Source organism: Thalassophryne amazonica, chromosome 16, assembly GCF_902500255.1.
Source record: "Thalassophryne amazonica chromosome 16, fThaAma1.1, whole genome shotgun sequence".
Classification (NCBI taxonomy): Eukaryota; Metazoa; Chordata; class Actinopteri; order Batrachoidiformes; family Batrachoididae; genus Thalassophryne; species Thalassophryne amazonica.
Genome location: NC_047118.1, coordinates 77,689,616 through 77,714,540, shown reverse-complemented (window position 1 = coordinate 77,714,540; position 24,925 = coordinate 77,689,616). Strand labels below are relative to the sequence as shown.

At 41.4% G+C, this 24,925-nt stretch overlaps 1 protein-coding gene across 2 annotated transcripts in view; it reads right to left on the bottom strand.

Moving 5' to 3' along the window:
* Positions 1-9,242: 9,242 nt before the first annotated feature.
* utp18 (UTP18 small subunit processome component) overlaps positions 9,243-24,925 on the bottom strand; it is a 35,344-nt gene continuing 19,661 nt past the window's right edge. For both annotated transcript variants that reach the window (XM_034190772.1, XM_034190771.1), the window contains 6 exons: positions 24,724-24,824; positions 17,712-17,802; positions 17,377-17,500; positions 17,099-17,273; positions 13,319-13,461; positions 9,243-10,008 (listed from right to left, as the gene is read on the bottom strand). In XM_034190772.1, the coding sequence (XP_034046663.1) occupies positions 9,984-10,008; positions 13,319-13,461; positions 17,099-17,273; positions 17,377-17,500; positions 17,712-17,802; positions 24,724-24,824 (659 nt within the window). In that variant the 3' untranslated portion in view covers positions 9,243-9,983. The remainder of the gene's footprint in view (positions 10,009-13,318; positions 13,462-17,098; positions 17,274-17,376; positions 17,501-17,711; positions 17,803-24,723; positions 24,825-24,925) is intronic.

Sequence of the window (24,925 nt, the reverse complement as noted above, 5' to 3'; positions counted from 1 at the left end):
CCCAGCAGGAGAAGGTGATGGACACTCCCACCTTTCCCCTACCTGCAACAGATACAGTAGTGTTCAGAATAATAGTAGTATATGTGACTAAAAAGATTAATCCAGGTTTTGAGTATATTTCTTATTGTTACATGGGAAACAAGGTACCAGTAGATTCAGTAGATTCTCACAAATCCAACAAGACCAAGCATTCATGATATGCACACTCTTAAGGCTATGAAATTGGGCTATTAGTAAAAAAAAAGTAGAAAAGTGGGTGTTCACAATAATAGTAGCATCTGCTGTTGACGCTACAAACTCAAAACTATTATGTTCAAACTGCTTTTTTAGCAATCCTGTGAATCACTAAACTAGTATTTAGTTGTATAACCACAGTTTTTCATGATTTCTTCACATCTGCAAGACATTAATTGTGTTGGTTTGGAACCAAGGTTTTGCTCATTTACTAGTGTGCTTGGGGTCATTGTCTTGTTGAAACACCCATTTCAAGGGCATGTCCTCTTCAGCATAAGGCAACATGACCTCTTCAAATATTTTGACATATCCAAACTGATCCATGATACCTGGTATGTGATATATAGGCCCAACACCATAGTAGGAGAAACATGCTCATATCATGATGCTTGCACCACCATGCTTCACTGTCTTCACTGTGAACTGTGGCTTGAATTCAGAGTTTGGGGGTCGTCTCACAAACTGTCTGCGGCCCCTAGACCCAAAAAGAACAATTTTACTCTCATCAGTCCACAAAATATTCCTACATTTCTCTTTAAGCCAGTTGATGTGTTCTTTGGCAAATTGTAACCTCTTTTGCACATGTCTTTTATTTAACAGAGGGACTTTTCGGGGGATTCTTGCAAATAAATTAGCTTCACACAGGCGTCTTCTAACTGTCACAGCACTTACAGGTAACTCCAGACTGTCTTTGATCATCCTGGAGCTGATCAATGGGTGAGCCTTTGCCATTCTGGTTATTCTTCTATCCATTTTGATTGTTGTTTTCCGTTTTCTTCCACGCGTCTGTTTTTTTTTTTTTGTCCATTTTAAAGCACTGGAGATCATTGTAGACGAACAGCCTATAATTTTTTGCACCTGCGTATAAGTTTTCCCCTCTCCAATCAACTTTTTAATCAAACTACGCTGTTCTTCTGAACAATGTCTTGAACGTCCCATTTTCCTCAGGCTTTCAAAGAGAAAAGCATGTTCAACAGGTGCTGGCTTCATCCTTAAATGGGGGACACCTGATTGACACCTGTTTGTTCCACAAAATTGACGAACTCACTGACCGAATGCCACACTGTGAACACCCCCTTTTCTACTTTTTTTACTAATAGCCCAATTTCATAGCCTTAAGAGTGTGCATATCATGAATGCTTGGTCTTGTTGGATTTGTGAGAATCTACTGAATCTACTGGTACCTTGTTTCCCATGTAACAATAAGAAATACTAATCCAGGTTTTGAATACTCAAAACCTGGATTACTTTTTTAGTCACATAGCACCACTATTATTCTGAACACTACTGTAGATGGTTACTTTGGAGAGGTGGGGATGGACAGGTGGTCTGCCTGGCTGGTTGCCATCTAGGGGCCAAGACAGTTTCATGGTGTGGTGGGTTCAGCACCAGATTTGACCTAATTCCAGATAAAGGTCAGTTCAAGTCTCACGGAGCAACTGCAGCAGGCGTCAGGTCTGGGATCATGCACAGGTGCTTCGTGTACCTCCAAACCTGAACCATGTCCCACTGCAGCCACAGCTGATGATGGTTTGGTCCAGCAGTGTCCCATAATGTTCATATTGTCTATTTTTTGACACATTATTGAGACTGAGTGCCAAAAGTGTCCCTGAAACCAAAACCTTCTCAGTCTTGGGCCACAGTGACCCTACCTGAATGACCAGGGATTCAGGTTTATTTTGAGATGTTTAAACTGCCACCACGACCCGGGATAAGCAGCAGGAAATGAATGAACGAATGTTTGAACTTTAGTCATTTATTAAGTCCACCGAGGAGGTCATAGTTTCACCTGTGTTTGTTTTTTTGCTTACCAGGATAACTAAAAAAAAATTTTTTTTTAATGTTCTGGGAAATAAGTGATTCAGTTTTGGAGGTGATCTGGAATAGAAATCCAGAAGAATGTTTGGCATATTGCAACATTTTTCAAAATAATATGCCAGGATGTTGATGAAATTTGGTGAACAGATGAATAATATCAGAGAATAACAAGTGTCATTTTTGAGTGAATCCAGATCATAGTTATAGCAAAAAAAGTAAGACCCCATGGATGCTCCCTTGTTTCAGTCGCCACAGCACGTCTGAGACTGGATACAACTCCCTATGACATGGAGAATGGGCAGGAGTGGTCTTGAACCAGGAACCTTCTGCAGTAGAAGTGTACTTACCCAACCCAACACCCCCCCCCAGCTACAGCAACCCTTAACTCAAAAAATGATGAATGGATCTTGATGAAATTTTATGAGCATAAAGATTAATTCTTAGAAAACAAGTGGGTATTCTGGGCGGTGGTGAGTATGTGGCCTTGGCAGAGTTTTGCACTCCGTCTACTCTGTCTTTTTCAGCCCCCCCCCAGCTGGAGCAGACTGGAAGCCCCAGTGCCTTGCTTCAGGGCACTTTGGTGTGGCGTTGTTACTGTTTGAGGGAGTGATGGACTTCAAAGAACGACAGGACTAGGGACATTCCTCCAGAACCAGGTCAGCCTGTGAATCCTGTTTGGAGGTTTTACCTTTCTACGTTATGTAAGCTTGCATTCTGATTGGCTGAGAAAAGCTGGGTTTGCAGTTGTGTAATCAAACATCTCTTTTGACTTCGGATTGAGTGAGTCCCGACTCCGGCTGAGATTAGAGACATTTACAACCCCAACATTAAAACAGGATTGTGTAACAGGAAAATGGATGATTGAGGCTCAGGTTTCCCCATGTGCCTTCTGGCAAACTGCAGCTGACATTTGGCATGTTGTTTTTAACAAAATCCCCCTCTGAATCACTTACTTCATTCATCATGATGCTGCCAAAATGTAACAGACACAACTTGCACAGGAGCCAGTAGAGGCAAATTGCTTGGTGGTTGGCTCTCTCTGCGGTATTGTATCACTTCCTGTTCCGGAGCACAGCGGTGTTTTTCTGTATCTGTTAGCTGTTTAATCTGCGCAGTTAGATTGATCTAGTTATCTAGATTACGATTTGTTTCCCAGTGTAATCTTTACGTGCCTTAACTAAAGCACTCCTTCTGCTGAATCACCTCTAAATTATTTACACATTATTCACTTTGCGTGTTTTTAGGAATCCGCTAGCTTAGCGTAGCTACTAGCTCTTAGCCGATTTAGCATGGCGGCTTCTCCTGTCTCTCCCGCACTTTTCTGCTCTGGGTGTGAAATGTTTAGTTATTCCTCGGCCTCCTTTAGCAGTAATGGTACTTGTAATAAGTGTAGCTTATTCATAGCTTTGGAGGCCAGGCTGGGCGAATTGGAGACTCGGCTCCGCACCGTGGAAAATTCTACAGCTAGCCAGGCCCCTGTAGTCGGTGCGGACCAAGGTAGCTTAGCCGCCGTTAGTTCCCCCTGGCAGATCCCGAGCAGCCGGGAAAGCAGGCTGACTGGGTGACTGTGAGGAGGAAGCGTAGCCCTAAACAGAAGCCCCGTGTACACCGTCAACCCGTTCACATCTCTAACCGTTTTTCCCCACTCGACGACACACCCGCCGAGGATCAAACTCTGGTTATTGGCGACTCTGTTTTGAGAAATGTGAAGTTAGCGACACCAGCAACCATAGTCAATTGTCTTCCGGGGGCCAGAGCAGGCGACATTGAAGGAAATTTGAAACTGCTGGCTAAGGCTAAGCGTAAATTTGGTAAGATTGTAATTCACGTCGGCAGTAATGACACCCGGTTACGCCAATCGGAGGTCACTAAAATTAACATTAAATCGGTGTGTAACTTTGCAAAAACAATGTCGGACTCTGTAATTTTCTCTGGGCCCCTCCCCAATCAGACCGGGAGTGACATGTTTAGCCGCATGTTCTCCTTGAATTGCTGGCTGTCTGAGTGGTGTCCAAAAAATGAGGTGGGCTTCATAGATAATTGGCAAAGCTTCTGGGGAAAACCTGGTCTTGTTAGGAGAGACGGCATCCATCCCACTTTGGATGGAGCAGCTCTCATTTCTAGAAATCTGGCTAATTTTCTTAAATCCTCCAAACCGTGACTATCCAGGGTTGGGACCAGGAAGCAGAGTTGTAGTCTTACACACCTCTCTGCAGCTTCTCTCCCCCTGCCATCCCCTCATTACCCCATCCCCGTAGAGACGGTGCCTGCTCCCAGACTACCAATAACCAGCAAAAATCTATTTAAGCATAAAAATTCAAAAAGAAAAATAATATAGCACCTTCAACTGCACCACAGACTAAAACAGTTAAATGTGGTCTATTAAACATTAGGTCTCTCTCTTCTAAGTCCCTGTTGGTAAATTATATAATAATTGATCAACATATTGATTTATTCTGCCTAACAGAAACCTGGTTACAGCAGGATGAATATGTTAGTTTAAATGAGTCAACACCCCCGAGTCACACTAACTGTCAGAATGCTCGTAGCACGGGCCGAGGCGGAGGATTAGCAGCAATCTTCCATTCCAGCTTATTAATTAATCAAAAACCCAGACAGAGCTTTAATTCATTTGAAAGCTTGTCTCTTAGTCTTGTCCATCCAAATTGGAAGTCCCAAAAAACCAGTTTTATTGTTATTATCTATCGTCCACCTGGTCGTTACTGTGAGTTTCTCTGTGAATTTTCAGACCTTTTGTCTGACTTAGTGCTTAGCTCAGATAAGATAATTATAGTGGGCGATTTTAACATCCACACAGATGCTGAGAATGACAGCCTCAACACTGCATTTAATCTATTATTAGACTCTATTGGCTTTGCTCAAAAAGTAAATGAGTCCACCCACCACTTTAATCATATCTTAGATCTTGTTCTGACTTATGGTATGGAAATAGAAGACTTAACAGTATTCCCTGAAAACTCCCTTCTGTCTGATCATTTTTAATAACATTTACATTTACTCTGATGGACTACCCAGCAGTAGGGAATAAGTTTCATTACACTAGAAGTCTTTCAGAAAGCGCTGTAACTAGGTTTAAGGATATGATTCCTTCTTTATGTTCTCTAATGCCATATAACAACACAGTGCAGAGTAGCTACCTAAACTCTGTAAGGGAGATAGAGTATCTCGTCAATAGTTTTACATCCTCATTGAAGACAGCTTTGGATGCTGTAGCTCCTCTGAAAAAGAGAGCTTTAAATCAGAAGTGTCTGACTCCATGGTATAACTCTCAACCTCGTAGCTTAAAGCAGATAACCCGTAAGTTGGAGAGGAAATGGCGTCTCACTAATTTAGAAGATCTTCACTTAGCCTGGAAAAAGAGTCTGTTGCTCTATAAAAAAGCCCTCCGTAAAGCTAGGACATCTTTCTACTCATCACTAATTGAAGAAAATAAGAACAACCCCAGGTTTCTTTTCAGCACTGTAGCCAGGCTGACAAAGAGTCAGAGCTCTATTGAGCTGAGTATTCCATTAACTTTAACTAGTAATGAGTTCATGACTTTCTTTGCTAACAAAATTTAACTATTAGAGAAAAAATTACTCATAACCATCCCAAAGACGTATCGTTATCTTTGGCTGCTTTCAGTGATGCCGGTATTTGGTTAGACTCTTTCTCTCCGATTGTTCTGTCTGAGTTATTTTCATTAGTTACTTCATCCAAACCATCAACATGTTTATTAGACCCCATTCCTACCAGGCTGCTCAAGGAAGCCCTACCATTATTTAATGCTTCGATCTTAAATATGATCAATCTATCTTTGTTAGTTGGCTATGTACCACAGGCTTTTAAGGTGGCAGTAATTAAACCATTACTTAAAAAGCCATCACTTGACCCAGCTATCTTAGCTAATTATAGGCCAATCTCCAACCTTCCTTTTCTCTCAAAAATTCTTGAAAGGGTAGTTGTAAAACAGCTAACTGATCATCTGCAGAGGAATGGTCTATTTGAAGAGTTTCAGTCAGGTTTTAGAATTCATCATAGTACAGAAACAGCATTAGTGAAGGTTACAAATGATCTTCTTATGGCCTCGGACAGTGGACTCATCTCTGTGCTTGTTCTGTTAGACCTCAGTGCTGCTTTTGATACTGTTGACCATAAAATTTTATTACAGAGATTAGAGCATGCCATAGGTATAAAGGCACTGCGCTGCGGTGGTTTGAATCATATTTGTCTAATAGATTACAATTTGTTCATGTAAATGGGGAATCTTCTTCACAGACTAAAGTTAATTATGGAGTTCCACAAGGTTCTGTGCTAGGACCAATTTATTCACTTTATATATGCTTCCCTTAGGCAGTATTATTAGACGGTATTGCTTAAATTTTCATTGTTACGCAGATGATACCCAGCTTTATCTATCCATGAAGCCAGACGACACACACCAATTAGCTAAACTGCAGGATTGTCTTACAGACATAAAGACATGGATGACCTCTAATTTCCTGCTTTTAAACTCAGATAAAACTGAAGTTATTGTACTTGGCCCCACAAATCTTAGAAACATGGTGTCTAACCAGATCCTTACTGTGGATGGCATTACCCTGACCTCTAGTAATACTGTGAGAAATCTTGGAGTCATTTTTGATCAGGATATGTCATTCAAAGCGCATATTAAACAAATATGTAGGACTGCTTTTTTGCATTTACGCAATATCTCTAAAATCAGAAAGGTCTTGTCTCAGAGTGATGCTGAAAAACTAATTCATGCATTTATTTCCTCTAGGCTGGACTATTGTAATTCATTATTATCAGGTTGTCCTAAAAGTTCCCTAAAAAGCCTTCAGTTAATTCAAAATGCTGCAGCTAGAGTGCTGACGGGGACTAGAAGGAGAGAGCATATCTCACCCATATTGGCCTCTCTTCATTGGCTTCCTGTTAATTCTAGAATAGAATTTAAAATTCTTCTTCTTACTTATAAGGTTTTGAATAATCAGGTCCCATCTTATCTTAGGGACCTCGTAGTACCATATCACCCCAATAGAGCGCTTCGCTCTCAGACTGCAGGCTTACTTGTAGTTCCTAGGGTTTGTAAGAGTAGAATGGGAGGCAGAGCCTTCAGCTTTCAGGCTCCTCTCCTGTGGAACCAGCTCCCAATTCAGATCAGGGAGACAGACACCCTCTCTACTTTTAAGATTAGGCTTAAAACTTTCCTTTTTGCTAAAGCTTATAGTTAGGGCTGGATCAGGTGACCCTGAACCATCCCTTAGTTATGCTGCTATAGACGTAGACTGCTGGGGGGTTCCCATGATGCACTGTTTCTTTCTCTTTTTGCTCTGTATGCACCACTCTGCATTTAATCATTAGTGATCGATCTCTGCTCCCCTCCACAGCATGTCTTTTTCCTGGTTCTCTCCCTCAGCCCCAACCAGTCCCAGCAGAAGACTGCCCCTCCCTGAGCCTGGTTCTGCTGGAGGTTCTTCCTGTTAAAAGGGAGTTTTTCCTTCCCACTGTAGCCAAGTGCTTGCTCACAGGGGGTCGTTTTGACCGTTGGGGTTTTACATCATTATTGTATGGCCTTGCCTTACAATATAAAGCGCCTTGGGGCAACTGTTTGTTGTGATTTGGCGCTATATAAAAAAAAAAAAAAAAAAAAAAAAAAAATTGAATTGAGCCTGTGATTCTTTCGGAGGCGTCTGGGCGGCTTCCCTCTCTAGTTTCCTGCATAAATACTCAGTTTTTGAGAACTTCCTCCTCGACACACTGGGTTTCTTAATGGCTGATATAACTGTAGTCCAAGACATATGCAGTGACTTGGACATGTTCATGTGTCCATCCCGACTTGACTTTTCCACACTGTCCCAACTTTTCTGATTTGTGGCTGTATTGTGTCAGACGGTGTTTTCTAATGTCAGTTGTGTCATGTGAATGTGACCCGAGATGACAGAGCTCAGTTACTCGCCTGAGTCTGTGCATAAATATTTCATATCAGAGTTAACAAGGGACTAGTTTACAGCAAACAGGTGGATTAATTAGTCGAGCAGAGCTTGTAAGAGTTGCTGACAACTGGAAATATTACACAATGCTAAAATACCCTTGGCCATATGAGCATGTAATCAATGAAAGTGTGCAGAATGTGACCTCTTGACTCCTTAGAATAGGTCAAGGTTAGCCATCTTTGAACTTGTCCAAGGTCTGTGTCCCAAAAATGTTCCCTGTGAATTTGAAGACCCTGTCAGTGGTAGGACTGGAGTTATGCTGAGCACAGACAAAGACAGACGGACGCAAAGTCTTCACAATACCTGATGGCTGTATTTTGGCCCTGGGTAAAAATGAAATACGATCATCTGGTTCATTCATTCATTCACCAAATAGCTCATAATGAGGACGAAGCAATAATGTGTAAAATATGGAACGAAGCTGAACTGTGAATTTAACAGTACAAATATGTTAAAATGGTCATATACCATTGTAGAATTTACAAATGACTGTAGTTTAAACAGAAAAACTGTAATACCAACAACTGTACAATAGTTACTTTACAGATAAGAATTTCCACAAATAGAGTAAAATACTGATAAGGGTTTGAAAAAAAGAGGTGATGTGTCTGTTTAAACTACATTTCGAGGATATTTAAACATAAGGTGACCATTTTGCAGCTATTTTAAATTCTAAATAAACAAATTACAACAGGTTTACACTGTAAAATTTACATATTTTATGTAAAACAATTTACATATTCACAATTGTTACAGAGATCCCCTGGCAACCACAACTGGCAGAACCTTTTTGTAAAAACAAGGGAATATTTTTGTTTTTAGTGTTAAGTGTAAAATCCCACAGACGTGTCTGCCACCTGCTGGACAGTTCAGAATATGCGTCTGTATTGAATTGTGAATTTGATCATCAAGGCTGCAGTCTGTCCATGCACTGTTTTTCAAATGGTCTCCTGGAACTCATAATAAAATGCAATTCAAGAATGACCAATAGTCATGCCCCAGGCAGCTCTTGTTTATTTTTTTCTTTACCATTTGAAGAGAAAAACAGGGGGTGGGGGCTTAGAGTACCCAGTTTTCATTGGAGCAGAATTATTTGGCGCAGAAGGGTGGCTTAGGACTGTTGCCTCACAGCGTGGACACACATACACACACAAACTGTATTTTTAATCAAAATTTTAAATCTTCTGTGCACTTCCAATTGCTTGATAAAGTTTGGAAAAACGTCTGGACTTTTTTTTTTTTTTGCACATTTTAAGTTTCATGACATTTTTAATCATTCAAGAGTCTCTACATTAAAATGTCTTAGATTCTGCCCTTTAAACATCTCTCAGCATAAAAAAATTAAATAAAAAACATTAAAACCAAAATAATGAAATGAAATGCATAATTATGCTCACTTCTTAGTTTAAACACCTAAAATCATCATTTCTACAAAACACTTTCAATCTTCAAGAAACGGAAAACACTTTGATACTGTACGGTCAACCCATCTGGAGGAGGCAGTTCTGAAAAACTGAGCGATTGTGTAAGGAGGCGACTTGTGAGGGAAGCCACCAAGACAACGCTGAAGGAGTTATAGACATCTGTGACTGGGACGAGAGAAATGGCGCATGTTTACCATTTGAATTTCTTAATGCTTCAGAGGTTCATTTTCATTGTGACTTTGAAAGACAGTATTTTTGAAATTTTAATCAGAATTCCTCAATTTTAAAATTTGATGTGATGTAAATTTGGCTGTGTAAAAACCCACAACCACAAAACCATTTAAATCTTTTAATAAAATGAGTTTTTTGCCTGATTTTAGGTAGACTTCAGGCTTTCCCCCCCTTTTAAATCAAGAAAAAGTGAGAAAATAATCTGCGCAGTACATCATCTCCATCTGTGAGGGAATGTGGAAACGTGTCCCGTTCATGGCTCAAAGGTCAGATTTCCTCTTCAGAAGTCATGGTAATGCAGCAACCTGAACACACGGCAGAGAAACACCATAACGTCAACGACCGGAGCAGGTTCACAAATCAACCAAACTAGAAAAAAACCACAACTTCATTTTCATAATAATGCTCTTCTTTAACATCAAACTAGAAGATTACGTGATCTTGTATTAAAACACAAAATCTTTAAGTCATCTCGCACTTGAGAATCTAAAGCTTGGAATGTCTTTAGATCCATTAAGTGTCTCTTGGTGGCTTCCCTCACTCTCTCGGACCTCCTGAGACATGTGTGCACATCACTTAGGAGAGGATAACTCAACTGTTCTAGACTAATATGACCCCAGTGAACAACTTGGGATATGTGCCAAAATCTCTATCCGGGATGAACAGCCCTAAAATGACCACGCCCTTTTTCGTGCTGAGTGTTACTTCAAATACAGCTGTATTTTCGGGTAGCTGGGATCAGTTGCTGCAAGTACTGCAAATGCAAGGAAGGTGATTGCTGCAGAAACCCTAACACTGAATGAGCATAATCTTTATATCCGGATTTTGTTGTGTTGACGTGTTTGAAAAAATAGCAGTAATGTGTTGTTATAAGTTGTATTCTAATCCAATTGCATTTTTTCCATCAATCTGATTGGTTAATTGTGTGAGATTTCAGACCGTATAATATCGGGGTAACGGTGGCAAAACAATACTACACATGCACACGCATGTGCAGTATTGTCAGGACATGGAACTGACGAAATGCACAATTTGACAAAACACTGGCTGCGCGCGCTGCTAGCTGTTAGCGCTCTTAGCGAGAGAAAGTCACGTACCGATGACGCTGCCTAAATGGGTGAATTTAAGCTGCCATATGGAAGTATTGATGTGGATTCTGATTGTTGGGACACGGAACTGTCGATTTATGCAACGAGACACACAATTCGACAGAACACCAGCTACGCGCACTGCTAACAGAGCGAGAGAAGTTGCATACCGACGCCACCGCTGAAATGGGTGAATTTATGCTACCATATGAAAGTATTGATGTGGAATCTGATACAGAATTACCATTTCACATTTGATGGATTGCTCCACGCCCTGACCGCTGTTGGAGCGACACTGCCTCGGCTCGACGGTAAGCCTCGCCGACCGAATTACCTACAAAAAAATAAACCGTGCAGACGATGGAATTGAATTAGAATGAGAATAACACTCTTGTCTCTAATGATTTGCGGCTGTTCATGCTGTTATACGGTGGCAAACACGTTGACGGCAAAGCTCTATTTGCGACTGTATAACCAGTATGAATGTCCACAAATCATCAGACACAACAGGGTTATTACCTAATTATTGGCTGTTGGGAAATTTCCCTGATAATCTTTAAAACATTTAAGATCTCTAGATACTGATGTTTGCCAAAGAAATATGTTTTGTTTGTATTTTTCACTATATATCAATATTTCATTGATAACAGTATGACTGAAAATAAAATGTCACTATAGTTGGCAAATGTTTGCTTTCTGTCGATGTACTTGTATAAGTTGACTCGCTTATTTTAACCATTTTCTCTTCAAATATCAAAATAAAAATCTGACACTTTTCTATGACCCTCCCAAACATGTGCTGGTCATTCTGAACATTTTGGATATCTTGGAAAATCTGTAGCTGCTGCAGTTTAGAAAATACAGGTGTATTTGAAGTAACACTCGGGACGAGTGAGGGTGTGGTCACTTTCTAAAAGGGGCATGGTCATTTTTGGGCTGTTCGTGGATACAGATTTTGGCACATATCCCAAGTTGTTCACTGGGCTCATATTAGTCTAGAACAGCTGAGTTATCCTCTCCTAAATGATGTGCGTACATATCTCAGCTCAGTCCTCTACTATCTCTGTTTTGGACACACATTTCACTTTTTGTGTCGGTCAAACAGCTGGAAAAGTGCTCAGCCATCATTGTCAATACTTCTGATTATTTTGTCTTTTATTTTTGTGTTGCCGAGAGTCATTCCGACTGAAACACATAAGAAAAAGACCATTGTTAAACAAACAGCATAAACATTTTCATGACAAGTTCAAAGTCTTTTTGAAATTATTCAGTGGAGAAAGAAAATCTTCAAAGCAATGTCCAATCATGGACCGCAGTGATTTTTGTAAAGTTCTAAGGAAAAAAAAGTTTTGAAACTAAGATTTACAAAATGTCACATTTGGTCGCGGCTGATATTCCGATCTTGGACAAACACATCATTTAGGATTAACACAGTTTAGGATTAACACGGTTTAAGATTAGCACAGCTTGAAAGTGAGCTAATGTGTTTGTCAGCATGACTCGGCACAACAGCTGCAGTCCAACCGGAAATTACAGGTAGACTGATCCACTTTGTTAGACTGTAATTATGTTTTCTGAATGATAAACTGCTACATTATTAGTTTCATATTAAAATGGTGAATTTACAGCAGTTTATTTGTGGAGCAGCAGCTGGTTTTGAGTTCTGGGCTGGAAAAACACTCCAACAAACGCATGATGAGAATTTTGACAACTTTCACATGACTCGTCTGGAATCTGATTAAAATCAGAGCTGAGTCATACCTGCCCTGGTTAATGCAGGACAAAACCAAAACAAAAAAAAGGAACTTTTTAAAGCTTTTTAAGTGCTGGAATGCATCAGCGGAGTGCATCAGTTGGCATTCCAGTTGTTAGACTGGAATGCACAGCGGGAGGGGTTTTCTATTATTAACACACACGGTGTGGTTCTAGATTGTATTTAGATTTTACTTTCTTGCTAGCACATGGCCTGTGGGGATTCACAGGCTCAAGATTGGGTAGTGTTTGGTCACCCCTTTGAGTCTGGTCTGCTTGAGGTTTCTTCTTCAGAGGGAGTTTTTCCTTACCACTGTCGCCTGTGTGCTTGCTCTGGGGGTTGGTAAAGTTAGACCTTACTTGTGTAAAGCGCCTTAAGGTAACTTTGTTGTGATTTGGCGCTATATAAATTAAAATAAATTGAAATTGGATTGAAATTGTAGTGTTTATAAAATAGGTGGCTGACATTTTTCAAGGGTGCTAATAAATTATGCAAAGTTTCCATAATGAGTTGGAATGGTGTGACTCCAGAACATAATTATCAACATCCACTGTTCACTGTCGTTAGCTAGTATCTAATTTCTCAAAAATATCAGTCCTATCAATGTTCCGTTTTGGCAGCTTTCATTCGTGACTCAAAATACGTAACGATACTAAACAGCAAATGTCAGCTCTCCCTGGTTTGTCCGGGATCGAAGCCATACACGTGCACACACGTATACAGGGGCCACTTGGCTTTTAATATATAGAAGACAGCCGCTAAAGGAGGACTGACCTGAAGAGGGGGGCGTGGCCTTTATTGTTGGCCAATGAGAAGAAGCCGCTGTGTGGGGAGAAGTCAAGGCAGGTGGCACGATAAATAATCTTTTTTCTGGTGACGGGGAAGTTGGAGAAGACTGTCAGACTGGGCAGGTGGACCTGCAGAGAGAGAGAACTTAATTTTTATTTTATTTTTTTACTCTAACACTTGCTTTGACAATGAGAGAGAAACCCTCAAATGCTTCATGCTACTGTCCAAAATTACAGGGCAAATTCAGCCTGTTTGCTTGGGTTCTTTTTATCTGGGTGGGGGATCAGCTTCAGTGGGCTCAGGCACCTTATATTCGCCAGAATTAATCTTTTGTGTGGATACAATTAATTATTTTGCCACAAGCAACTGCTGAATTTGAAACAACAAAAAAATGTGCAGTGGTACCTGAACGCGTCAGCAGCAGCTCCTGCGTGCGCTTATTATATATAACATTATGAGTGTAGGAATGACAATCCAGCCCTTATGTACATGTGACAACAGGTAGATGATTCAGATGATTATACAACCCCTGGCAAAAATTATGGAATCATCGGCCTCGGAGGATGTTCATTCAGTTGTTTAATTTTGTAGAAAAAAAGCAGATCACAGACATGACACAAAACTAAAGTCATTTCAAATGGCAACTTTCTGGCTTTAAGAAACACTATAAGAAATCAGGAAAAAAAAATTGTGGCAGTCAGTAACGGTTACTTTTTTAGACCAAGCAGAGGGAAAAAAATATGGACTCACTCAATTCTGAGGAATAAATTATGGAATCACCCTGTAAATTTTCATCCCCAAAACTAACACCTGCATCAAATCAGATCTGCTCCTTAGTCAACAATCAGACTTTTTAGTCACAGTCAGTATTCAAGCAGCTGCCTTCTGCACAATCTGATGACCTCTAATGCTTTTTTAATGGCAAGCCATAAAACAAAACGTTAGAGTAATCGATCCCAGGTGATATGATCACATGAATAAAAATCTGAGACACAGTCTAATCTTAGAAATATTTCACACATGAAAACAAAGCAATCCTTTTTATCTCTTTGTTATATACATCAACAGTGTGTGTATATATATATATATCTCATCACTCATCTTCAACCGCTTTTCCGGGTTCGGGTCGCGGGGGCAACAGCTCCAGCAGGGGACCCCAGACTTCCCTTTCCTGTGCCACATTGACCACCTCTGCACGGGAAAATTGCACATGGTTTACAGATATTGCACAAGAAACTTGAAGGTGTGGATTAGAGTGGTTTGTTATTGTTCAGTGCAGTGATCACTCTGGGGAGAAAGCTGTCCCTGAGTCTGTTTGTCCTAGTTTTGATTGACCTATACCATCTGCCGGAGGGTAGTAGGTCAAACAGGTGGTTGCTGGGGTGGGATGTGTCTTTGCTGATGCTGGCAGCTCTGCTGAGGTAGTGAGAGCTGGCAATGTCCTCCAGGCTGGGCAGAGAGCAACCAGTGATCCTCTGGGCTGTGTTGATCACCCTCTGCAGTGCTCTCCTGTCTGGTGCTGAGCACCCCCCCCACCACGCTGTGATGCAGTATGTCAGGATGCTCTCGATGGTGGCTCTGGAGAACAACACCAGCAGCTTCTCCTCCAGACTGTTTTCTCCTGAGCACCCTCAGGAAGTGGAGTAGCTGCTGGGCTTTCTTCACCACCACTGTGGTGTTAGCAGTCCAGGAGAGGCTGTCAGAGAGCTATACTCCCAGGAACCTGATGGAGCTGACCCTTTCCACACAGTCCCCTTGGATGTAGAGCGGGGCTGGGTCAGCCCTGTTCTTCCTGAAGTCCCGGATTATTTCTTTTGTTTTTGTGGTGTTCAGCGGCAGGTTGTTAGCTGAACACCACGATGTCAGGTGATTTACCTCGTCTCTGTAGTCGGTCTCATCCCCCCGAGATGAGCCCAATCACAGTGGTATCATCCGCAAAATTTATGATGGTGTTTGTGGGATGGGTTGGAGAGCAGTTGTGCGTGTAAAGGGTGAACAGGAGGGGGCTCAATACGCAGCCTTGAGGGGAACCGGTGCTGAGTGTGATGGTGGACGAAAGGTGGGGGCCAAGTTTCACGGACTGTAGGCGGTTTGTGAGGAAGTCCTTGATCCATTGGCAGAAGGGGGTGGAGATGCCCAGATGTGTCAGTTTCTGGACCAGGATCTCCGGGATGATGTGGTTGAAGGCTGAGCTGAAGTCCACCAGCTCCCCTGGTGCTCCAGGTGGATCAGCGCGGTGTGGAGCGCTGTGGTGATGGTGTCCTCTGTGGAGTGGTTTACCCTGTAGGCAACCAGGTGGGGGTCCAGAGTGGGAGGCAGACAGGCCCTGATGTGCTGAGAGACCAGTCTTTCAAAGCACTTCATGACCACAGGCGTAAGTGCAACAGGTCTGTGGTCATTTATGCTCTCCACTACTGACTTCTTTGGGACTGGAATGATGGTGAAGGATTTGAGGCAGGGTGGAATGATGACCTGCGACAGGGACAGGCTGAAGATGCAGGTGAAAACTCCAGCCAGTTGGTCAGCACACGCTTTCAGTACCTTTCCAGGTACACCATCGGGGCCGGCCGCCATCCTGGGGTTTACCGCCTTCAGCACACGTCTCACTTCGTGTTCCTGAAGTGTTAGCATGCTAGTGCTGGAGGGTAGTGGGTGTGGAGTTGCTGCTGGTCTGTCTGCTTCGAAGCGGGCAAAGGAGCGGTTCAACTCCTCTGTCAGCGAGGCGTCAGACCTAGCATTTCCTGGGTTGCTGCTTCTGTAGTTGGTTATATGATTTATTCCCTGCCTGCCACATCCTTCTGGGATCATTTACAGCGATATATATATATATATATATATATATATATATATATATATATATATATATATATATATATATATATATATATATATATATATATATATATATATATATATATATATATATATATATATATATATATATATATATATATATATATATATATATATATATATATATATATATATATATATATATATATATATATATATATATATATATATATATATATATATATATATATATATATATATATATATATATATATATAAAATGTGTGATTTAATCACAAATAACACTACTACTAATAATAATAATATGATTACCACTCTGTCAAATCGCTATAAAAAAACATTTGCTCCACAGGTTTCTGTGAGACAAGACCACAATCAAGGGCTCTGGTGTGCTGAAATGATTGAGATCCAAATTAATGGATATTTAGGTGTTATTATCACAAATAAATAAACATATGCATTTATTTACTTGTTTACTTTACTTTACTGTCTGTCAGCAGGATTACGTCAAAACTACTGCACAGATTTTGATGAAAGTTTCACCAAGAATACATATTAGGCCATGGAAGACCAATAAATGTTAGAGATGATCCGGATCTGGATTTTGGGTCAAGTTTCACTTTATATAGGTTTTGAAGGATTTTGTCAAAACTACTTCAATGATTCTCACCAGATTTTCACCACAGATAGATATTAGACCATGGAAGACTCAACTGAATTTTGGAGGTGATCCGGATCTGGATTAGCAGACGTCAGAAATCTCTGATTGTTCTTGCTCTCAAAATATTTCTGGCCTGGCGATGTTCTTGTTCACCTCGCAACCCACACTGCTTTGGTTCTACAACACACACACAATGGCTGAAACCATTGCCAGCACACACAACAGCACGCACGCACACACAAAAACAGCCTCAGATGATCCGGATACAGATCAAACCACAGCTGACTTACCAGTCGTACAGCATCGTCCTCAAGCCGGGAGGCAACGGCCAACATCTCAGATGAGGGGTTAAAGGTCAGAGAGGTCACTGATGTCACAAGGTTCATGACTGCTTTTAAAGGCTTTGGACTGGCTGAATTCAGGCACGCCTCCTGGTGGTAGATGTTGACCACGCCTGACTGGGACCTGAAACGAAGGTCATGTTTCTCTGGTTTGTGATGTGAAAACTTTCGGGCCTTCATGTATGAATTTTACAGCCAGCCAATCAGAAAGATCTTGGCTGTGTTACCCGCAGGCGAGGTATTGTCCATCTGGCGAGGTGGCGATGGACGTTGCCTTCACACAGCCGTCATCGATAAACTTGTTGACACAGCGACTGCTCCGCAGGTCCCACACGTACACCTCCCCCTCCTCTGCACACAGACACAGAGCATGAGTGTCGCGATTATGTCGACACATCACGCCAACGGGTGCCCATCTCAGCAACGTAGCGTCTCACCAATAGGCGTCACCCAACCGAGTGCTGTGATCACACATGACCACCCGAAGTGCCGCAACAAACGACAACACGAAAAGTCAACAGATGGCTGCTTGCGTGACAAGACATCACACGGACACACCCACCTGAGCTGGCAAAAACTCTGCTGCCGTCACGAGAGACGGCAACGCCGCCGACGTTCCCGTTGATCTTCATACTGTTAATCACCTCCTTTGTCTGAACAAAAGATACACTCATGGGTAGTGCCACAAATAGTTTTCATGCACTTTTATGGTCCTTTGATCACTACAAAAAAGTTAGAAAGTCTTGAAAAAGAAAGAAAGCGATTAAAAGAATAAATAAATAAATAAACAGCAACTTTGGTGAGCGAATATGATTTCAACTGAAAAGTGCAGGAAAATAAAATGAGAAAGGTTTTGTGATTAATTGTATTCATTATTATTTGGCACATTTACAGTAGTGTTCAAAATAATAGTAGTATATGTGACTAAAAAGATTAATCCAGGTTTTGAGTATATTTCTTATTGTTACATGGGAAACAAGGTACCAGTAGATTCAGTAGATTCTCACAAATCCAACAAGACCAAGCATTCATGATATGCACACTCTTAAGGCTATGAAATTGGGCTATTAGTAAAAAAAAAGTAGAGAAGGGGGTGTTCACAAGAATAGTAGCATCTGCTGTTGACGCTACAAACTCAAAACTATTATGTTCAAACTGCTTTTTTAGCAATCCTGTGAATCACTAAACTAGTATTTAGTTGTATAACCACAGTTTTTCATGATTTCTTCACATCTGCGAGGCATTAATTTTGTTGGTTTGGAACCAAGATTTTGCTTGTTTACTAGTGTGCTTGGGGTCATTGTCTTGTTGAAACACCCATTTCAAGGGCATGTCCTCTTCAGCATAAGGCAACATGACCTCTTCAAGTATTTAGACATATCCAAATTGATCCATGATACCTGGTATGCGATATATAGGCCCAACACCATAGTAGGAGAAACATGCCCATATCATGATGCTTGTACCACCATGCTTCACCGTCTTCACTGTGAACTGTGGCTTGAATTCAGAGTTTGGGGGTCGTCTCACAAACTGTCTGCGGCCCTTGGACCCAAAAAGAACAATTTTACTCTCATCAATCCACAAAATATTCCTCCATTTCTCTTTAGGCCAGTTGATATGTTCTTTGGCAAATTGTAACCTCTTCTGCACATGTCTTTTATTTAACAGAGGGACTTTGCGGGGGATTTTTGCAAATAAATTAGCTTCACACAGGCGTCTTCTAACTGTCACAGCACTTACAGGTAACTCCAGACTGTCTTTGAACATCCTGGAGCTGATCAATGGGTGAGCCTTTTCCATTCTGGTTATTCTTCTATCCATTTTGATGGTTGTTTTCCATTTTCTTCCACGTGTCTTTTTTTTTTCCATTTTAAAGCACTGGAGATCATTGTAGATGAACAGCCTATAATTTTTTGCACCTGCGTATACGTTTTCCCCTCTCCAATTAACTTTTTAATCAAACTACGCTGTTCTTCTGAACAATATCTTGAACGTCCTATTTTCCTCAGGCTTTCAAAGAGAAAAGCATGTTCAACAGGTGCTGGCTTCATCCTTACATAGGGGACACCTGATTCACACCTGTTTGTTCCACAAAATTGACAAACTCACTGACTGAATGCCACACTACTATTATTGTGAACACCCGCTTTTCTACTTTTTGTTTTTACTAATAACCCAATTTCATAGCCTTAAGAGTGTGCATATCATGAATGCTTGGTCTTGTTGAATTTGTGAGAATCTACTGGTACCCTGTTTCCCATGTAACAATAAGAAATATACTCAAAACCTGGATTAATCTTTTTAGTCACATAGCACTACTATTATTCTGAACACTACTGTAGCTGATGTCATGTTTTACAACTGGCAAGGTTGAGATATTTACTTTGTTCAGACCTTGTCTGGTTGCCAGAAACTGATTAATGATGATATCAACATCCATTGTTCACTGTTAAATAATATCCCTAATTTCTCTGAAAGTTGTCTCCTCTCAACTTTCTGTTTTCACGGTGTTCATCCGTGACCCAAAATACATACGCAAACAAAATGCCAAACGTCAGCTCTCCCCAGTTTGTCTGTGATTGGGGTTAGACACACACACACACACACACACACACACACACACACACACACACACACACACACACACACACACACACACACACACACACACACACACACACACACACACACACACACACACACACACACACACACACACACACGTATACAGAGGCCCCTTGGCTTTAATATATAGATGCAGCACACGGTAAAAAGTCCTGACACTAATTTAATCATATGAGGTCTGTCCGAAAAGTAACGGACCCTGTCGGTTGCGTCATTCGCCTGTGGGCAGGCTTTGAGTGAGCACTGGTCCATCCTCCTCGTCGGATTTTCATTGTCAGGGAAATGGCTGAGCGACTGCCGCTTTGCTCCATGAAAATTTTTTCAGAAACTGTGTGAGACAGCCAGGTGGAAACCATTCGGAAAATTCAGATGGCTTTCGGTGAAGATTCTATCGGCGTCACACAGATTAAGGACCATTACAACCGGATTAAAGATGGCCCACACCGGCGGAGGGCGCGCCGCGCTCCGAGCGGCCATCGACAGGCTGAAACGACCAGATCATTTCCAAAGTGAAGGCTGTGTTGATCCGGGACGTTGTCTGACTACCAGAGAAATCGCAGAAAATGTGGACATCAGCACTTTTGCGGCACATTTCAGTGTTACAGGAGATTTTGTAATGAAAGACGTGTGGAGGAATTCACGTGTCAGGATGGAGCCGCAATGGCACGCAAAAAAAAACACCTCCATGTTGGAAACCATTCGGAAGATTCAGACGGCTTTCGGTGGCTTTTCAGTCGAGTGAGTATCCGAGAAATTGTGTAACAGCTGGGCATGCCACAACATGTCATGTGAGACTTCCAACAGACGATGTCCCGGATCAACACAGCCTTCACTTTGGAAATGATCTGGTCGTTTCAGCCTGTCGATGGCCGCTCGGAGCGCCCTCCGCTGGTGTGGGCCATCTTTAATCCGGTTGTAATGGTCCTTAATCTGTGTGACGCCGATAGAAGACCTCGTATAAGCAGGAACATATGTCATTAAGTAATTCTAAAATGTGAACGCTTTAATAACTACAAATAACAGTTCATAGACTGCCCTTCATCTGCCAACCAGAGGCTCCGTCATATGATATTTTATGGTTTTTTGTGGTAACATTATAAAAATAAAATGCAAAATACCCTTGGCTGTATAAGCATTGTCTTTATAATTTGAGGTTGTTTAATTGGTATCCCAGTGCAAAGTGAAAATGTATATTTACATGAATTATTAAGATCCTATTCTGTTACGTACAATTTGTACATGTTCAATAAAGCCCCTCTATCAATTATAAACAATATTTTCATCTTTACGGTGGCAGCAGGAGGGCGTGCGTGTGTGCACACTTGCGCGTAAACTTTTGACAAGAGCGCAAGTTAGCTTTGAGTTAGCAGACGTTAGCGTGCACGCTGACGTCTGCGAAATGTCTTGTAAATCACTCCAGAGGTGTTATTGGGTTACAAAAACGTTTTCAGTTTTAGAAGTGTTTATTTCTCCCTCGCTTTTACATAATACAACCCCTGGCAAAAATTATGGAATCACCGGCCTCGGAGGATGTTCATTCAGTTGTTTAATTTTGTAGAAAAAAAGCAGATCACAGACATGACACAAAACTAAAGTAATTTCAAATGGCAACTTTCTGGCTTTAAGAAACACTATAAGAAATCAGGCAAAAAAAATTGTGGCAGTCAGTAACGGTTACTTTTTTAGACCAAGCAGAGGGAAAAAAATATGGAATCACTAAATTCTGAGAAAAAATTATGGAATCATGAAAAACAAAAGAACGCTCCAACACATCACTAGTATTTTGTTGCACCACCTCTGGCTTGTATAACAGCTTGCAGTCTCTGAGGCATGGACTTAATGAGTGACAAACAGTACTCTTCATCAATCTGTCTCCAACTTTCTCTGATTGCTGTTGCCAGATTAGCCTTGCAGGTTGGAGCCTTGTCATGGACCATTTTCTTCAACTTCCACCAAAGATTTTCAGTTGGATTAAGATCCGGACTATTTGCAGGCCATGACATTGACCTTATGTGTCTTTTTGCAAGGAATGTTTTCACAGTTTTTGCTCTATGGCAAGATGCATTATCATCTTGAAAAATGATTTCATCATCCCCAAACATCCTTTCAATTGATGGGATAAGAAAAGTGTCCAAAATATCAACGTAAACTTGTGCATTTATTGATGATGTAATGACAGCCATCTCCCCAGTGCCTTTACCTGACATGCAGCCCCATATCATCAATGACTGTGGAAATTTACATGTTCTCTTCAGGCAGTCATCTTTATAAATCTCATTGGAACGGCACCAAACAAAAGTTCCAGCATCATCACCTTGCCCAATGCAGATTCGAGATTCAACACTGAATATGACTTTCATCCAGTCATCCACAGTCCACGATTGCTTTTCCTTAGCCCATTGTAACCTTGTTTTTTTTCTGTTTAGGTGTTAATGATGGCTTTCATTTCGCTTTTTGTATGTAATCCCATTTCCTTTAGGTGGTTTCTTACAGTTCGGTCACAGACGTGACTCCAGTTTCCTCCCATTCGTTCCTCATTTGTTTGTTGTGCATTTTCGATTTTTGAGACATATTGCTTTAAGTTTTCTGTCTTGACGCTTTGATGTCTTCCTTGGTCTACCAGTATGTTTGCCTTTAACAACCTTCCCATGTTGTTTGTATTTGGTCCAGAGTTTAGACACAGCCGACTGTGAACAACCAACATCTTTTGCAATATTGCGTGATGATTTACTCTCTTTTAAGAGTTTGATAATCCTCTCCTTTGTTTCAATTGACATCTCTCGTGTTGGAGCCATGATTCATGTCAGTCCACTTGGTGCAACAGCTCTCCAAGGTGTGATCACTCCTTTTTAGATGCAGACTAACAAGCAGATCTGATTTGATGCAGGTGTTAGTTTTGGGGATGAAAATTTAACAGGGTGATTCCTCAATTTATTCCTCAGAATTGAGTGAGTCCATATTTTTTTCCCTCTGCTTGGTCTAAAAAAGTAACCGTTACTGACTGCCACAATTATTTTTTCCTGATTTCTTGTAGTGTTTCTTAAAGCCAGAAAGTTGCCATTTGAAATTACTTTAGTTTTGTGTCATGTCTGTGATCTGCTTTTTTCCTACAAAATTAAACAACTGAATGAACATCCTCTGAGGCCGGTGATTCCACAATTATTGCCAGGGGTTGTATATGACATAAGGTTATATATTCACATACAAACAAAACAGAGTTTGCAGCTAGCTAGACCAGCCACTGACGTCATAGTGCTGCTCTACTCTGACTGGCTGTCACCCCCGCCCCTCAAAAACAAACAAAAAACCCCACAACAGAATGAAAGAGAATGTGACTTTTTAACCTCTTAAAATAGGTCAAGGTTGCCCATCTCTGCACTTGGCCAAGGTCTGTGTCCCAAGAATGTTCCCTGTTAATTTGAAGACTCTGGCAGTCATAGGACTGGATTTGTGCTGATCACGCAAGGCCTTTGCAATACCTGATGACCATCACTTTCATTTCAGCCATGACTCAGCAAACAGACGTCAGAACCACACAAACTCGAAGACTAAACTAAAAGTTAACTTACCAGAAAAAATGCAAACACCAAAACTTGTTAAATGTGCCTGTAGATTCATTCCAGCGTTTACTTTATCGTAACAAATCAACCTAGCAAACACGGGGAGTGACATGATGGTTTCTCTTTGACCAACTTATAGTTTCTTCAGTCAGTTTTAAGGACTCATTTCTCACCAAAAAGTTTAAGCTCCACCTTCCACCATGCTTGTTCTACACCTGTGGTGACTACGTAGACACGTCATCAACGGGACGACAGATTCTTACGTGGTACATCATGGACAACATAATGTGGCACAAAGCTAACTGGCACCCGTGTAATTACTCTTCACATTGTATTTTGAAATGTGCGATTTCTCTTGTAAAAGACAAACCTGACCACGTCCTTTAATGGACAATTTTCAAGTTGCGCCAGCATCTTGAAACCAAGACGTCGCTCGCGTGTTTGGCTTCATTAGAAACAGCTCAGATGTCAGATTTCCAGGGAGTGAAATGGCCACCAGAGGTGAATTCCACACTGTATCAGTAAGCAATTTTGTTGTCGTTGTTGTTAACCCACAAGGAATGAGAAGGTGCGCTGCAGTGGTGTGAATATCGATGTAAAGCCCTGGTCACACGGCACTAATGAAGGATACCAAAGCCAAAACAAAACAAGAAATCTGGACTTACTTTGACTTTTGGAGACATCATTTAACCATCGTCTGGTTTTGTTCCTGTAGCTGGCGCTTCGTCAGAATTTTCAAACTGTTGCAAAATGGAATCTCGATGACAACTTCAATTCATCCATATTCCGTTTTGCTTTCTGTCTTGACAGTTCCTCATCGTCTGCGCAGTTACCGTACAGTCAGCCAGAGGTGGGGCGAAGTCACTGTCAAGTCATTCTCAAGTCATGAATTGGCAAGTCAAGTCAGCTTGCAAACAATTGGTGGTCATTATGACTTGAGAATGACTTGCTGGTGACATCGTCCCACCTCTGCCGTCAGCGTTCCGCTCGACTGTCGTCAAACTTCGTCCAACCTCCTAACTCCAACGTCTTGCACAAACATTGAAGATATTTGAACGGCACAATAACTAAAAATCCAACGAGCTGAACGTGACTCGTCCATGTGTGGGACGAAAAGCAACGTTGTCATACAGAAACAATAGCGGCAAACTACGCCTCCTTAACCGGAAAGAGTTGTGACGTCATCGCGCATGCGCGTAGGTGCTGCTTTAGCGGTAACTTCAAAATCATCCATTTCAGTTTTGGCTGTGATCTATGACCTAAATGACCTTTTCTGAGACAATCACTAAATTGTGTTTTCGGGCTGACTTCAATTTTGAAAGCCGTAAAAGATACAAGAGCCAATCAGTGCACAGCACTGGGCCACTGCCCCGCCCACAGCGGTACCTTCAGTGTGAGAACGTGCAGGTATCCGTTAGTCCCTGTGAGCAGCAGAGTGCCCCCTTCAGGGCAGATGGAAAACTCCTTCACTCTGTCTTCTTTCAGACCTGAACACAAACGGTGACACTGATCCACATCATTTGTTCTGACATTCTTAAAAACCTCAATACAGACTGAAATGTGCCTGTGACCTCTGACCCCAGCCTCA